At 49.1% G+C, this 15,713-nt stretch overlaps 1 protein-coding gene across 1 annotated transcript in view; it reads right to left on the minus strand.

Annotated features, from left to right (window-relative positions):
• The window catches only part of EFNB2 (ephrin B2), a 48,639-nt gene extending 39,122 nt beyond the window's left edge, over window positions 1–9,517 (minus strand). The window contains exon 1 of the mRNA XM_052650050.1: window positions 9,396–9,517. Coding sequence (XP_052506010.1) covers window positions 9,396–9,517 — 122 coding nt within the window. The remainder of the gene's footprint in view (window positions 1–9,395) is intronic.
• Between the last annotated feature and the right edge of the window lie 6,196 nt (window positions 9,518–15,713).

The raw sequence follows: 15,713 nt of genomic DNA on the forward strand, positions 1-15,713 counted from the left end.
GTAGAGATGGATGACATGAAAGAATTCTGCTCCCTGCCTTTTAGGGATAGGCTGGGTGGTGGGGGATTAAGACTTGCATATGAATCATGACAGTGCCGTGTATCATGTTCTTTCTATGCCCTGGGTATTTAACTCGAGTGCTGTGGGATTACAGGGCCAAGATTTAAAGAAACTGTGTTTGATCTACGTCATCAAGAGAGAGCAGTCATTTCAGGGGAAACGGTGACCCTTAAGGACAGTCCATTTCTCATGAAGATCCATTTTCCCATAGACAAAGTGGGGTGCAGGGCTTAGGAGAGCCTGTTTTTATCAAAAACGTACCCCAAGAGCCTACTGCGCAGTACAGGGAATTCTACTCGATGCTCCGCAGTGACCTAAGTGGGAAGGAAATCCAGTAACAAAGGCGTATATGCACACAGACAGTTGGTTCACTTTGCTGTACCCAACACTAAAGCCAACTACGAATGCGGAGTGAAAGCGTCAGTTGGTCGCGTCCGACCCTTTGTGACCCCGTGGACTGTAGCGCGCCAGGCTCTTCTGTCCATGGGATTCTCTAGGCAAGAATACTGGAGTGGATTGCCATTTCTTTCTCCAGGGGATCTTCCCAACCCAGGGAACAATACTCCAATAAAAATTAATTAAAAAAAAAACAATATGCAATCATAGAGAAGGTCAATCTTATTTTTAATTATTTCCCCCATACAATTAGACATTTATTTTCTGCTGATTGGAGTTTGCAAGATTAAAATACTTATTGTTTAAAGGTCATGTATTTAACATAAGAGAAGGGCATTACACATTAGATGATATTCCTAACACTGACTATGCATATATTTGTACTGAATATAAAAGAACAGAGATGAAAATACACTGTTTATTGCAAAAAAAAACATACCCCAAATATAGTTCTGGTAAGCGAATAGTGGCTCATCGGTAAAGAATTCTCCTGCCAATGCAGGAGACACAGGTTCAATCCCTGGGTTGGGAAGATCCCCTGGAGCAAGATAATGGCAACCCACTTCAGTGTTCTTGCCTGGGAAATCCCATGGACAGAGGAGCCTGGGGGGCTACAGTTCATGGGGTCAAAAAAGAGTTGGACACGACTGAGTGACAAAACAACAGCAACAGATCTAAGTGAAAACTGACCTCTTCTAACTTCTGCAGGTAGAGGCACTCTGAGCTGGCCTCGAATGTAAGCAGCCTGGCCCCATTCACTCATCAGACAGTTCCTATTCGGGACAAAAGTTTCAGGCCACAGTGAGCCAGTTTAACAGGTAGAAAAAGCAAGGACTGAGATCCAGAAGTGCTTCCTCAGGTAAGAGCACCACGCTGGCCCTCAGGTTCATCAGCTGGTACAGGAGATGCTGCAGAGATGCTAGAAGGGCCATCTCAGACATTAGCTCTGCAGCTCAGAGCTACTGAGGTGTGCAGGGTTGGGTGGGTAGCACCCATCACCGCTCTGGTGGAATGCAGGAGTACTCAGTACGTGAAAAGCAGAGTTCTGTCTCAGAAGCAAGAGAGACTTAACTAGCACCTATGAATACCTGTGGGCTCCCCAGGTGGTGCCAGTAGTAAGGAACCTACCTACCAATGCAGGAGACACGGGTTTGATTCCTGGGTCAGGAAGATCACCCAGAGGAGGTCATGGCAACCCACTCCAGGATTCCTACCTGGAGAATCCCATGGACAGACGAGCCTGGCAGGCTACAGTCCAAGGGGTCGCAAAGAGTCAGACACGACTGAAGCGATTTAGCACGCATGCACATTAATACTTGTAGAACGATCCAAGGACTGTAATTAAAACTGGGTGCCACCAAACGTAAACTGAGAAGAAAAATCTGGATGCTTTTCGAGTTTCATATAGAAAACACCAAGAAGATGAAGTTTTCAGAGAATGGTTCATTCACGGTCTTCTGAATGCCTGCCCAGCACCAAGCAGTTAGAACATTCACCTACCCGTGCTCTCCAGAATGGAAAGAGCGAACTATGAACACTTCACTACTGCCAATTTGGTCTTCATATTTTGTTGGGGGAATTACGAAGGGCAGAAACAACCTGTTTGCCTTTCATGGCACTTTCTCCTACTATGGTGTTTTCTTTGAAACCAGCACGGCTGCACTCACCAGCCACAAAATGCCCTGGAATAGAATTACACATTTGATATTCATACACGAAAAGGGGAATAAAGACCCTCTGCCGATTCTCCACGGAAGCCACAGAAATTGGCGCACCTGGCATTTAGCGCATGTGCAGAACAGTTCATAAGGGATCACCTTCTCTTTCCATGGGGCCACCGGATCCAAACGTCCTGATCCCTAACGCTCCTGCAAGGGGTTCTCAAAGGTAGGACTAGAAGCTGTGGGTTGGATGCTGGTTCGTAAACAAGTGGCAGGACTTGCCTGCATCATTTCTTTAATCACTTTAACCCTGTTCCTCATAGAAAGCTGGAGGCCAGGGCAATTCAGCGGCTCCTTTTGTCACTTGCCTGCCATAAATATGCACCAGCCTGCATCTGAAAGGCTGAAGGAGGCCGCAAGCTTGCTGGACATTTATCATGCTCTGTTCCCCGCTAACAAGCAAATACTTTCGCTGAATGGACCATTAGGGCTCATTGTCAGATGCAGAATGCAAGGTGCTGGGATGTGACCAGCTTGTAAATGAGGGGGTGCCCCTTCTCCTAGATGAACCTGGGCAAACGCACTGGGTCTTTTGACATGATTTCTGAACTGCACTGTAGAGGAAGGTAGAGCAGCAGGCCCTGCGGAGGGCAGGTCTCTGGGCCTCTCTCACGTGTGTTGAAGTGGCTAAAGCTACACCGCAGTGGCCAGAGAAACAGGCAACACACGTCAGAAAGCCGTCGCCGCACACCGTCAAGGTGGCTCTCTGAGAATGAGAAGCAAAATCCACGAGGTGGGTCTAAAACAGAATAATTTCAATTTAGTGAAGATCTTCAGACACGGGATGCGTTCGTCTAGAAAGTCACCACGCTGTTTTTCTGAGGATGGCCCCCAGATGCCCCGCTCCAGCAAGTCATCACCCTGGGGGGTTGCAGCTTTCAGTTTTCTCAGCCTCTTAAGAGTTCAGACTTTCCTAAAGAAATGCTAAGACTTTTCTAAGACGCCAAACAGGAGGCAGAAAAAGCAAAAATTTCCTTTCTGGCCTGACCTAACTTGCCGATGCCACTCTGCCTGGAACCCAATCACGGCTTCAAAGGCCGACTTTGGTTAATGACTACAATGCAAAGTGTAGACCTCCAAGACAAAAGCCCTGCCTATGGACAGGGCTGTTCAGGGCACGGAGCAGCAAGAGCCTCTTCTGTTTTTAAGTTTCAAGCTGGCAGCAATCACAACTTTTACAGTCCTACCCTTTCCCCAATGGGGGCCTGTCCCATTCAACTCAACTCATGGTTAGGAGTGAAATGTCATCTCCACCGGTGGGGGCATATCAGATTACTACCTATCTGAGTGAAGACGCAATTCCCCCTGTGCTTTTGCTTAATTATACTTTTTTTTTTCCCCTGGGAGTGGGAAACGCAAAACTCAGAGAGGAGCTAGCTCCCTGGCAGAGGCGGGGGGTAGGGGGGTGATATATAAATGTTAGCTCAGCTTTTCCCCGGGCTGGGGCTGAAAGATGGCTGAAATCAAAAGGTCTGTGTTTTCTTTTCAGGTCCCTGCGGCCCTTCCTAGCCCCTCTGGGCTCTGTTCATCCCCAGCAGGTCCCTGCCTGGAGACCAAAGAGATGAAGGCAGGTACCGCCAAGGGCGGCTAATCCTACATTACGGCAGCCGCTGTTAGGCCAGGAGTTAAAAAGGAAAACCTTGCAGGCCTGAACTCACTGCAGTGAGCCGAGGTTTTAATCAGCCGCAACCTCAACCTCTGGAAAAGGCGGTCAATGGGAACCTACCTTGGCCATATTATCCGCCACCAATGAGCAAGAACTGAGCCATCTTTTCTTCCCGGCTTCAACCATCTCGGGCCACAAGGGGGGCTTTCATACCTTCTAATCCGAGTTTCCAAGTCTGTATGGCTCCCACATAATAGCCAACAGCCTGAAGCAAGGCCCTTCCTTTCTACACTCTTTTCAGAGACGTGTCATTCCCCACATCCAGCTAATCTATATGTTGCCATGGCTTCACCCTTTATCTGCCTTTACATCTTATGAACTGCATGGATTTACCACATTATTTTTATCTGAAAGACAGAAAATGGTGGTTTTATTGCCATACAATCAGATTACCGCTGCTAGCTTCTCTATGCCTTTTTACCATACTTCAATCAAAAGGGATCCGTGTCTTTTTACTCTGCCCTTGATTTACATTACATCTGTAAAGACCCAGTCTGGGTTGTAATCCCCTTATTAACTATGACCAGGGTTGATTTGCCTAAAAATAAAAGCAAATTGTGTCAGACCCTTTCACTTTGTTTTTGATTCGGAACTACAAAATGGATTACTAAAGAAATCTTCAGAGTTCACACGGCTCGTATAGTACTGAATTTAAAATGAGAATTAAACAAGTCAAACAGGAGAGCGATGTCCACGGTCTACACTTTCCATCATGGGAGAAGGGCTGAATTGCCTGTGTCTTTGTGTGCTTTGGCTTTTGAGAGACAATGAAGCCCCAGGAGTTTTTCCAAGCTGTTCGGAACTCTGTCCCTTCCCTACCCTACCCTTCCCTCTTGCCTTTTCTTCTCCTCCTCTCTCCCAGCCCCATTCTAATTCCTCTCCTTAAAAAAAAAAAAAAGATAGAAGTGGGGGGAGCTCATTCCCGAAAGACCTAATTCCTAACTAGCAGCTTCTAGTCTGCATATGTTAATGAAAATATTTTAAGCCACTGAACACTCCCCATTTAAGGCTCTACTCTTCTGCACCAAGAGCGAGCTCCTAAGTAAATCTATGTAGATATATGAAAAGTGACCTGAAAAACAGGTTTTTACGGCAGCAGCCGGAGACTAGGCGGGCCCCCAGTACCGTTTCGATGATTATTTTCCTTAGAAGAGCCCTCCTTTTCGTCTCATTTGCAGTGGGAGAGTTCAAGAATAAAGTTTTCATGGAATGCTCAAAAAATAGCCTGCTTGTTCTTTTTTCTTTCTTTTCTGATAAGGGTCTCAAGTCTGTATTTCCTTCCCCCTGCCACTCCCATCCCTGTGACGCGTCACTGCAGTCACGCTGGGATCTCGAATCGCTTCCCATTAGGTGCCGGCGCTGGAGACATAGCTGGTTGTGGCAGCTGGGGGGGGCGGGTCACTCTCAGCCACCCCCGGTACTACCTGAATTATTTCAGTGTGGGGCCAGGTAGCAAAGTCCCTCTGCAGGTAATCATCATGCTGACCCACCAACCAGAGGATTCCTCTCGGTGTATTTCCAGATAAGAGGTTTTACGATAATGATTCTGAATATACCGCTGACTCTTCAGCTGACTCCGTATGGAGGAACCAAGCCCATCAGCAGTTCTCAGCCGGTACGGGCTTGATGGCTCATTTACCTGTCCCCCGGCTTCAGCCCGGCACATTTCGGGACGCGGGAGTCATTTGCATGTCTTTGCCTCCTAGGACAAGTGTCAAGAGCTACCCTTTTTGAAAGATTTTGAACCAAGTGCTTAAGGAATCATCTTAACCTCCAGCTCCCGTTTCTGAAGCTCTAGGCTGTTAATTGCTGAGGTTAAAAAGTGCAGTCCCTGGACACACGATTCCCAAATCAATTCTCTCCTGGTCTGAAAAGAAGGCTCCCAAGCCTGCAGTGAGATCTCGAGGCTGCCCCGGCTTTGTGCTCGCCCTGGCTCGGTCGTCCTGTGCAACAGCGACAGTCCATTACTTACAGTTTATCATCCTGACAAAATGTGAGGGCTGTGGATGTGAAAGCACGAACAATTCCACCCCTGGTGCTTTGTGCTTTTTTTTTTCCCCCCTCTCTATATTAAAACCGACAAGATTAACCCAAACGCAAACTGGGGAGCATAGTTCAAGGGGCTATTGAATCCTTGCTGAATGTGCATTTGTTTACCTACAAAAATAAGAATTTCAGACACAATGGAAGGCCGGGCGGCTTATATATGGTATTGAATGGACTGTTTAAACAGCACTATCCATTGTAGTTTATTTTATCAATCTCTGACAGGTCTGTATTTATTCAGAGCCTGACTGTGGTGGAGCCTAAGTATTATAGGTTATCTGGACATTATCCAGCCATTCTTTTGTATCAAGTCAATCAATATCAGGAATTCACCATTATGTAGGGAAAAATTGACCTAAGAAAAGCAAAACGCTTGGTTAACTAGTATATGGGGCATATACTAGGGAACCACACTCCTAGACAGAAGAAACAAATGCTCCAAATTCAACAAAGCTAGTGTAATTCACTCCAGAATTCCATACCAATACTGACCTGCTCACTCTAAAGTGAAGTTAATAATAAATATATATATGTATTTTAAAGAGCAAACCTTTTTTTTTTTTTTTTTGGCTAAATCATCATGCTAGGAAAAAATTATTCTACTGAAATGTTAATTAGCAATGAAAGCCAGGCTCTGTTTCTCTCTCCAGAGTTAAAAAAAAAAAAAAAAAAGCTACACAACCGAAATGGCCACAGTTGACACAACCCTTCCTTGAACCTGTGGATGCAGGGGCTAACTTTTCAGTCAGTAAAACTTCTTCAAAACTCTTCCGGGGCAGGGGGTGGTGGTGGGGTGGGGTGGGAGAAGCACACAGTGTGATTGAAGTAGTTATGGAGACGGTGAATTTACGAAGGATTTTCTGGACTGTGTCTCCAAACAGCTGCTGTGCCGCTCTCTCTGTCCACCACCTGCTAAAAAAGCTGACCTCCGAGTGAAACAAACCTAATTACTGATGGCCGATTCATTACAAGTGAATTGTTCTACACTTGGACAAACTGATGGGCAACTTCAATGCAGTTGATTACTCTCCTGCCACGTCGTCACATTTACTGACTTCCCCCCTGGAAATAAACATGCAACTTCCCCCAACAAACAGAGCAACTCCTTGGCACCCCCCCTTTTTTTTTTAAAATTCATTCTCAAACTTAAAAAGGCTCTTTTATAGCATTCCCCCAGGAAGAAATTTTTCTGATTTCTCAAGCTAGCATTCAGCTGCATAACTTAGTTAAGTAGACTTTCGCCAGGGGACAAACGATCCCCTCCTCTAGGCCAGCCATTATCCTGAGGATTGGAAAAGAAATTCTCCTCTTGGGGGCCGGAGACATCACACCAACAGCAACGCGGTCGGTGCAGGGAGGCAGGCTTCTCCACAACCAGGCCTCCAGGAGGGCTCTAAATCCAAGCCCAGCTCAGAAGAGCAGCCTGATCCTCGTATCAGGCTAGTGAGTATCAGTCACCAGTTCCCCCAGCATCTTAGAGGAAGAAGATACTCACAACCGTAGGCTGAAATAATTACTGCGCTACCTTTATTGTTTCCAAGTAGCTATTTGCAAATCCCACAAACCAGTAGTTAATAATGCATAAAGGTGACTTCTACTGAGCTGAAACCTGAAGGGGTTAATGGAAATTTCTTTAAAGACAGGAATGTAAAAATTAAATCTTATTGGGAGGAGGAGAGGAGTGGAAACCCAAACCCAAAAACCAGCCCCCCAAAGCCAGTCGGTGAGTGAAAGTGCAAGGCAGCCCCGGGGAGGAGGCGAGGGCCAGCTTGGCGACAGCGCAGGGAAGAGTGACCCCTGTAGGCAGGAAGCGAGCGTCGGCCGCCCTGGGCCGACTCCACGGGGCTCGCTGCCCTGGCCCGGCTCCCGGGTCCCCGGGTCCCGGGTGCCCGGGCCCAGGCTCCCAGCCCCGCGTTCTCCCGCACCGCCCGGCGCCTCACGCTGCGGGAGCGGAGCCCAGCTCTCACTGCCAGCGCTTTCTCAGCAAATATAGTATCTTACACCAAAGCGGGGAAAAGGAAACACAAGTCCATAGAGATCAGGCTACAGGGAAAGCGACCGCACTGAGTAACTTTTATTATACACGGGAGCAGTGTCGGGATAAAGCCATCCAGGCTCGTGCAAGAATCTCGGTTTCATACGCTTTATAGCCATGACGGTTTTTTCACTCTTCACCAGGGAATTCTTGGCTAGCATGTTGGTGAATCTGAAATTCACTTTTAAAAGCGTGGATATAATTCTCTGATTGAGATGTGATCTTCAAATCAACCCCACCCCACCCCCATCCCTTTATTCCTAAATCCACGGCCAACTCAACTTCGTATTAGGTCATTGATTTCACTTCTGATCTCAAATGCTGACTCCGGGAACAACCAGTGTCTTCAGACTCCCCCTCCTCCCCCACCCCCCGCCCAAGTTTCCCAAGGTTAAAAAATCCCATGGTTCTGTTAAATAATTTTGTCTAGGATTTGAGACGTGTCCCGAGAGTGAGGTAATAATGCAATACTGAGTGCACAGCTAATTACCAGTCACGACCATATATGTATATATATCATATAGGTATATTTCGAGATGGATCTCCTTGTCTAAATGCTAAACGTACTCGGGCTGTTCACACTGAAAGTTAATCTCCGCCAGGCCTGGCTTCTTCGGGCTGCACCTTTCGATAAAGCAAATCGGACCCAAGGCTCCCATTCCCGCCCAGGCTCCCCAGGCGCGAAGGCTTCAGGAGCTGTGTGGCGACTGGGCAGGGCCTTAATGAAGCTTTTGCGCAAAGCATCCTTAAAATCAAGTTAGCTTTCGGGACACAGAGTCCGGCCCATGGGTTTAGAAACGAAGGGAGAGGCCGACCTGCAGACAGTTCCCCGGGAACAGCCGAAGGCCGGTCTCCCAGGCAGGGAGGGAAAGGCTCGCCGCCCGAGTTCTCTCGGGCGGGCGAGCTCCCCGCGCACCCTCGGGCAGGCCGCGCGGCGCCCAGGCGCGCGAGCTCCGGGCGGCCCAGGGACCCCCGGCTCCCTTCTCCCGGGAGCGCTCCGCTGCACCCCTGGCCTGCTTGCCCCGCCCGCCCGGCCCGCCCGGCCCGCGCCCCGCCGCTCCTCGGGAGCGCGGCATCCTCGCGTCTCCGGAGCCCACCAGCCTCGGCGCGCCAGCCGGCCCTGTTTGCGGCCCCGTTCTCCGCCCTGGAGAAGTCAGGGTCAGGGATCGCCATCGGACACCTCTCCAGACGTGACACCCAAGTCAACAAGGGGCTTTTTTAGCGCCCGGGAGCCTGTTCACAGGGCGGAGGACGAGGAGGGCGCCCCTCAGGGCCGGCGCTCTGGCTGCAAGGCCGAGCGGAGTCACCACAAAGCGAAAGGCGGCGGGTGTGGGGGGTCGAGGGGGCGAGAGGGATCGAGGATCCAGAAACAGACTCCAAGCCTCGGCGGCCCGACCCATCCTCCCTTCGGGGCTGCGCGGAGCGGCGGACCCCGGGGCGGGGAACGAGGGGCATCGTGGACGTTACTTACTTGGAGTTCGAGGAATTCCAATAGATGGGTTCTAAAACTATCGATCTGGAAATCGCAGTTCTGCATAAAACCATCAAAACTCCCCAGCAGTACTTCCACAAGGAGTCCCTCCTCGCGGCCATGGCCAAGCCGCTCCCAGCTCCGCGCGCTCCTGGCGCCGGAGGAACGAAGTGCGGGCCGGGAACCCCAATCCTCCGGGCAGACACGGGGGAGACCGCAGGCAGCTCCTGGGCGCGCCGATCAGCAGCTCCAGCGGTCGCCGAGGCCCGGGGGCGCTCTCCGCGGGGGCCCTCAGAGCGCAGGGCGGGAGAGCACGCGCGGGGCGCGGCGGCGCGGCGGGCTCGGGGCTCCGGGGCGCCGCGCCGGACGCAGCTTGGACAGCCGGCTCCCGTGCGGCTCCAGGGTGCCGGGCGCCGGGAAGCGGGGAGGGCGCGCGGCCGGGACACAAAGGCGGAGAGACGACGCGGCGGCGGACGCGGCGCCCCGAGCGGGGCCGCCTCGCACTATAGATCCAGGGGGCCCGGCAGCGGCCCGAGCGCGCGGACGCCGCTTCGGCGCCGTTCCATGTCCCGGAGCGCGCGCGGGGCGCGAGCGGCGAGGGGCGCCTCCGGGCGCACGGGGAGCCTCCACAGTCCTCGCTGATCTCAGCCCGCGGGGCAGGCAGGAGCGGGGGGCTCGGTCCTCGCCGCGAGGGCCAAAATGCGCGCGCGGGGCTGGGGGGTGAGGGGGGCCCTTTGTGCGCGGGGAGGGCGCCGGGACCAGCTCCGCGCACGGCTCCTCGCTGCGGCCGGCGCCGCCTTCCCCGCCGAGCAGAGTCCGCTCGGCCGGCGCGCTGTCAGAGCGCTATAAACGCGGAGCCCCGCCCCGCGCCGCGCCGCCCATTGGCCCGCCGCGCGGCCCTCGTCTGCCGGTTGGACGACCGGACTGTCCGTCAGCCACCACCCTGCCCCCCACCCGGGAGTGGGCGGTGCCATTTGACAGGTGAGCCCCGCCCCCGCCCCCGGGCGGGCGGAGCGAGCGCAGCAGCGCCGGGGAGCTGGGGCCAAGGGGGCCCGACCCGCGCGCGAGCCCCTGGCGCCCCCGGAGCGGCGGCCTAGAGACGCTCGGCCCCGAGGGCGAGAGGGAGCGGGGGCAGCGCGGGCCACCTGTCCCCGCGCCCAACAGCGCACAGCAGCGCCCGGCGGCGCCCAGCAGCCGCGATCTCAGGGCCCAGCAAGCGCCCTAAAGTTGGGCAGAGACACCACGGCAAGGGCGCCCCTTTTCCCTGCGGAGAGGAAAGTGGTGGGTTTCCCGAGGGTCTTCCTCCTTATGAGGCGGAGGACCTCTCCCCACCCCCCAGATCTGCGTAGAGGGGCTCGCGGCCCCTCGCACACCCCCTAGCCACCCCCTCCCCAGGGCTTGTCGGCGACGCTTCGCACACTTGATTTCTGCGCCAAACGCTGGCCGGGGCGCCCGATCCCAGTGCGCGGGGGCCGGGAAAAGCAGAGCGCGTCTGCCGGGGACCCGGCGGGGTGGCCGAGCCCCAAGGCGCTGGCCCCACGAAGGCAGCGCTTCTCCCCACGCGCGCCGCCGGACCGTCTCCTTGATCGGGACACGCTCACACCTCCCCAAGGTGACCGCGAATTTCGAGGGTGACGGGGACAGAGAAGCGGAGGGGCGGCGGGAATTCTCTCCGAGTCCCGGCGGAGCGCGGGCCCCCGGAGCAGCCGGGACGCGCGGCGCCGCCGCTTCCGCGGACCCACAGTGCCCACTAGCGGCCGGTCTCTGCGCTCCGCGGCTAGAGCGGGACCCTCGAGGGGCCGGTACTCCGCGCGCGCGCCCCGCCGCGCAGAGGGGCCGCGGACGAGATCGCCGGAGTGAGGAACAGCGGCGGGAGCGCGGCGGGGACGAGGCTCTGTGCACACGATTGACAACAATTCGGTTTGAAAAATTTATGTTGTATACCTACCTACAGCATGCTTTAAAAAATTCCTTTCTACACCAGGTTTCCCTTAATGTTTTAAACGCAAAGAACCGGTCACTACTATTGCTACGAATTCTAAATTTTAAAGACTGATTATCCACTAAATTTAAAACAATTACTTACGTGGTAAAAAAAAAATATATATATATATATATATATATCTCGTTTAGATAGTTTGAGCCCTTTCCCTCTTCTTTGTAATAACTTTGGAAGGGTTTTATGGTGCATTCAGTATTCGGTTTTTGGACATTAAGAATGTACATCTCAACTGGGAATGTTAAAACTTTTGTGAAGGCTGAAAATACCAAGGCAGGCGAGGTACCCAATACATTCATATTATTCCAAACAACTCTTTACAAGAAGAAAACAACTGTATTTTCTGCATTTGCTAGTTTTCAATGAAGGCTCCAACTTGCGAAAAGTATTTTAAAGTTTCAAAGACAGCAAACCAATTGGAAGTCATCGTGACTCCCAGAGGACTGAAAAACTGGGAGCGAACAAGCAGTATATTTCACAAAAGCAGTTTTTTTTTTTTTTAATAAGCTTACAAACATTTAAGGGATTCATTTGAAACAATATAAAGCTAGCTTATAACCCTTTAAAAGTACTAAAATCGAGTGTCTCAGTAGCTGTTTCACATTTAGCAAACTTAGGTTGTGAAATTTAAGTTGTGACCTCTTAGCACCTACATCCTCTCTCCAAGTAAACCAGAGGAAATAAAGGAAATTTGCACTGTCTGAAAATAACCCTGGCTTCCATTTTTAGTCAATCAGATATTCTCACATCCAGAGCATTTTACCTTGGGGAAAATGTAAATGTACATGTTTAAATGGCTTCCTTTTAACATTTTAATAATTTTTTTTCATTGTTTTTTACAATACTGTATTGGTTTTGCCATACATCAACATGAATCCGCCACAGGTATACATGAGTTCCCAGTCCTGAACCCCCGTCCCACGTCCCTCCCCATACCATCTCTCTGGGTCATCCCAGTGCACCAGCCCCAAGCATCCTGTATCCTGCATCAAACCTAGACTGGCGATTCGTTTCTTACATGATATTATACGTTTCAACGCCTAAATGGCTTTTAAATTAAAAAAATAAAGTGTGTTCTTGACCAAAAAATAAAATTACACGAAAAGATTCCTATTATGTAACTTTCGTGTGAATATGTATTAACTTACTTTCAGTACAAATAAATGTAGAAACTATGTGAAAAGTAGCAGCAGTAGCAACACCACCGCTCTTTAATTACAATAATTAAAAGCATTACCCCGTCACTTTATCTCCTGTATATATACCTACAAGGAAAAACCACCAGTCCCATCTGCCTGTATGCGTCAGTTTAATAGCTCTTTGTATTTGGACTTCATTTTACAATTGTGAGAAACTTGGTTATTGTTGAAAACCTGTAATTCTACTGGCACATATTTAGCCCTACATCTAAAAATGAGATTTTATTTCAGCAAAAATTACTTCAACTACTTCCAGTGTTAAGAAAGAAATTTTTAAAAATCTAATCAAACTTTGAGGGATTTCAGAGACGTAACCAAGTATAAAAGTTGACGGATATAAATTGGAATAAAATAGAAGTGGTCAATATATAAAGTTCAATAGTTGTAGTTTTAAAAATAAGAGGGCAATGAATTTTGTCCAAGTAAATGTGCCTTACTAGTAGTCATGTTCCTACCCCTTTGGGGTTCATACTCAAGCTTTGGTCTTTGGAACTTACTTTTCTTACATATTCCTTGTACCAGTATTCCAAGACTTACTTTGAAAGACATCTTTAACTTTCAAAAAACTAAAGAAATGTCTAAGTTTAACATTACAGAAAAATTGCTGATGTTTGATTCTTGTTGATGAAATGTTGTCAAAAGCCATGAATTTTCTAACACAGCTGGAAGCCCCTACTGCACTACCTGCAGTTCACGTCATACAACTTACTCAAGTTGTAAGAGCTCTTTCCCCGAGTGACACTTTGCTTGCTCTATTCCCAGGTTAAGACCTTTCAAAACAAAGGTCTTAGATCACTTTTGCCACACATTCCTGCCCCATCAGCTTATAAAATTCGTATTATTACACACTGCAGCATGCTAAGTTAGTGTCTACTTATTACTTTGGTAAGAAAAAATTATTAGTCATTACATAGGGTTCTCGGTCAAGAGAGTAATTTTTCCCTTTGGGAAGTTTCATGACAACTCATACCTTATAGATCCTAACATATTTAAGGAACCAAATTCTATTCCTTTCCACTACAGATGGCTTCCAAGGTGACTTTCCAGTGGTAAAGAATCCACCTGCCAAAGCAGGATATGCAAGAGAAATGAGTTTGATCGCTGGGTCAGGAAGATCTCCTGGAGAAGGAAATGGCAGCCCACTCCAGTATTCTTGCCTGGGAAATTCCATGGACAGACGAGCCTGGCGGGCTACAGTCCATGAGGTCACCAAGAGTTGGACACAACTGGGCAAACACGTAGTAATCTAATAAATCTCTAGCTCAAATTATCACTGCTTTTATATTAATACAAAAGCACTGTATGTGGAAAGAATGCAGGTATGGCTCCAACCACCTGCGGAACCTGGCCCAAGACTTCACTTTAGATCAAACCAGTCAACCCTAAAGGAAATCAATCCTGAACATTCATTGGAAGGACTGATGCTGAAGCTTCGATACTTTGGCCACCTGATCCAAAGAGCTGACTTCGCTGGTAGACTCTGATGCTGAGACACTGAAGGCAAAAGGGGGCAGTAGAGGATGAGATGGTTAGATGGCATCACCAACTCAATGGCATGAATTTGAGCAAACTCTGGGAGATAGTGGAGGACGTAAGTGACTGGTAGGTTACGGTTCGTGGGGTTGGGAAGAGTTGGACACAACTTAGTGACTGAACATGCTGAGATTCCCACTTTGTGCAATGATAAGATAGACATCCTGTGTAATATAATAAATTCTGCTCTCAACATGTAAGGGGTATTACTGACCAGCAGTCTCCATCAAACCATTTTTGCTCCTTTATCCCACTTTGCAGTAAGAGATTTCACAGTACCTAGAACCAATTGGAATTATATATTCCTTTAATTGTTCATGTTGTCATTAATTTAATCCATTGTGAAAGCCTGGAAAATGAGGAAGGCAATAATCATAACCCGTATGTATACAAAGAACCCATTTTATTCTAACCCTAATAAACCAGGCTTAGTGATCAGCAGTTAACAGCAATCTTACAAGGTTATTGACGCTGCTGAACACACACACACACACCCCTTCGCTTGAGTGGTAGTGAGAACTACCTGAACACTGATTTTACTTTTATTCTGAAACTTACTGGCTTCAGACATGGAAAGATAAATAAAAAGTGAAACTTTTCCAGCATCCCCTGGTCAACCACCAGAGGCTCCGGAAAGGGACGATCTTGCAAAGCAACGCCCCGCGCAGTCCAATCACACACACCCCAACTCTTAAGCCCCTACTGGATTGTCTGTATCCCCCTTTCCATTGCTCCCCAGCTGCAAGTCACTCATTCTCGTCATTCTTCCAGTAATCATACACAGTAAACGGATCAGGCAATGGGATTTAACCATCTGAAACCCAATTATGGCTACCTGATAAAAACCATACAGCACGAAGCATACAGTATAAAACAGATTGCCGCTCCACTGGCAACTGTGCCACTGGACCACAGACTGTTAAAAAGAAAACAGCGACACCCGAAACACAAGGGCAAACAAGAACATTTATGAACGACAAAGGTGACGGTGAAGAATCAACACCTCCACAAGTGGCAATTCAACCAATCAAAGAGTGGGCCGACTGCTTGGCCTTCACACTCCTCCCAGAGCCTGTTACCTTCACTGGTTCTGGTCCTTTCACGAGTCAAGTCATACTTTGCTACCTGAGTGTTCACAAGCCTCCTGGATGGAGTCTCAAAAACTGATACTCTGTTGTAGAATTTCTCAGGCCAACAGACAAAACAGATGGATGGCTCTGGGTGTAAAGGAGCAGAAAGCAGGGACAACCGATGACAGAAGCTCTGGCTTTATTAACATCTTCGGAGAAACTTTAGTTGAGAACTCTGATATAAAACAAAGCCTTGGAAACAATATATACACCTCAACTGGCCAGGATTCTATGCTTATTTTACCTCAGACAGAAAATTTTAAAAGTAGTACTAATTATCTTTTGCAAATTTTTTTTTTTTGGTAAACTAAATTATTTGCAAATTCTTAAAGTACTGGTGGCTACACAGAAAAGCTACGGACATTACTAGTAAAACTGACTCAGAAATTAACTGAGGATAGGGAGAGCCTAATTTGCTGTCTTCACAAGAGAAACTGAAGCAGTGTATCTTTAACTA

The sequence above is a fragment of the Budorcas taxicolor genome, chromosome 12 (genome assembly GCF_023091745.1).
Source record: "Budorcas taxicolor isolate Tak-1 chromosome 12, Takin1.1, whole genome shotgun sequence".
In the NCBI taxonomy this organism is placed as follows: domain Eukaryota; kingdom Metazoa; phylum Chordata; class Mammalia; order Artiodactyla; family Bovidae; genus Budorcas; species Budorcas taxicolor.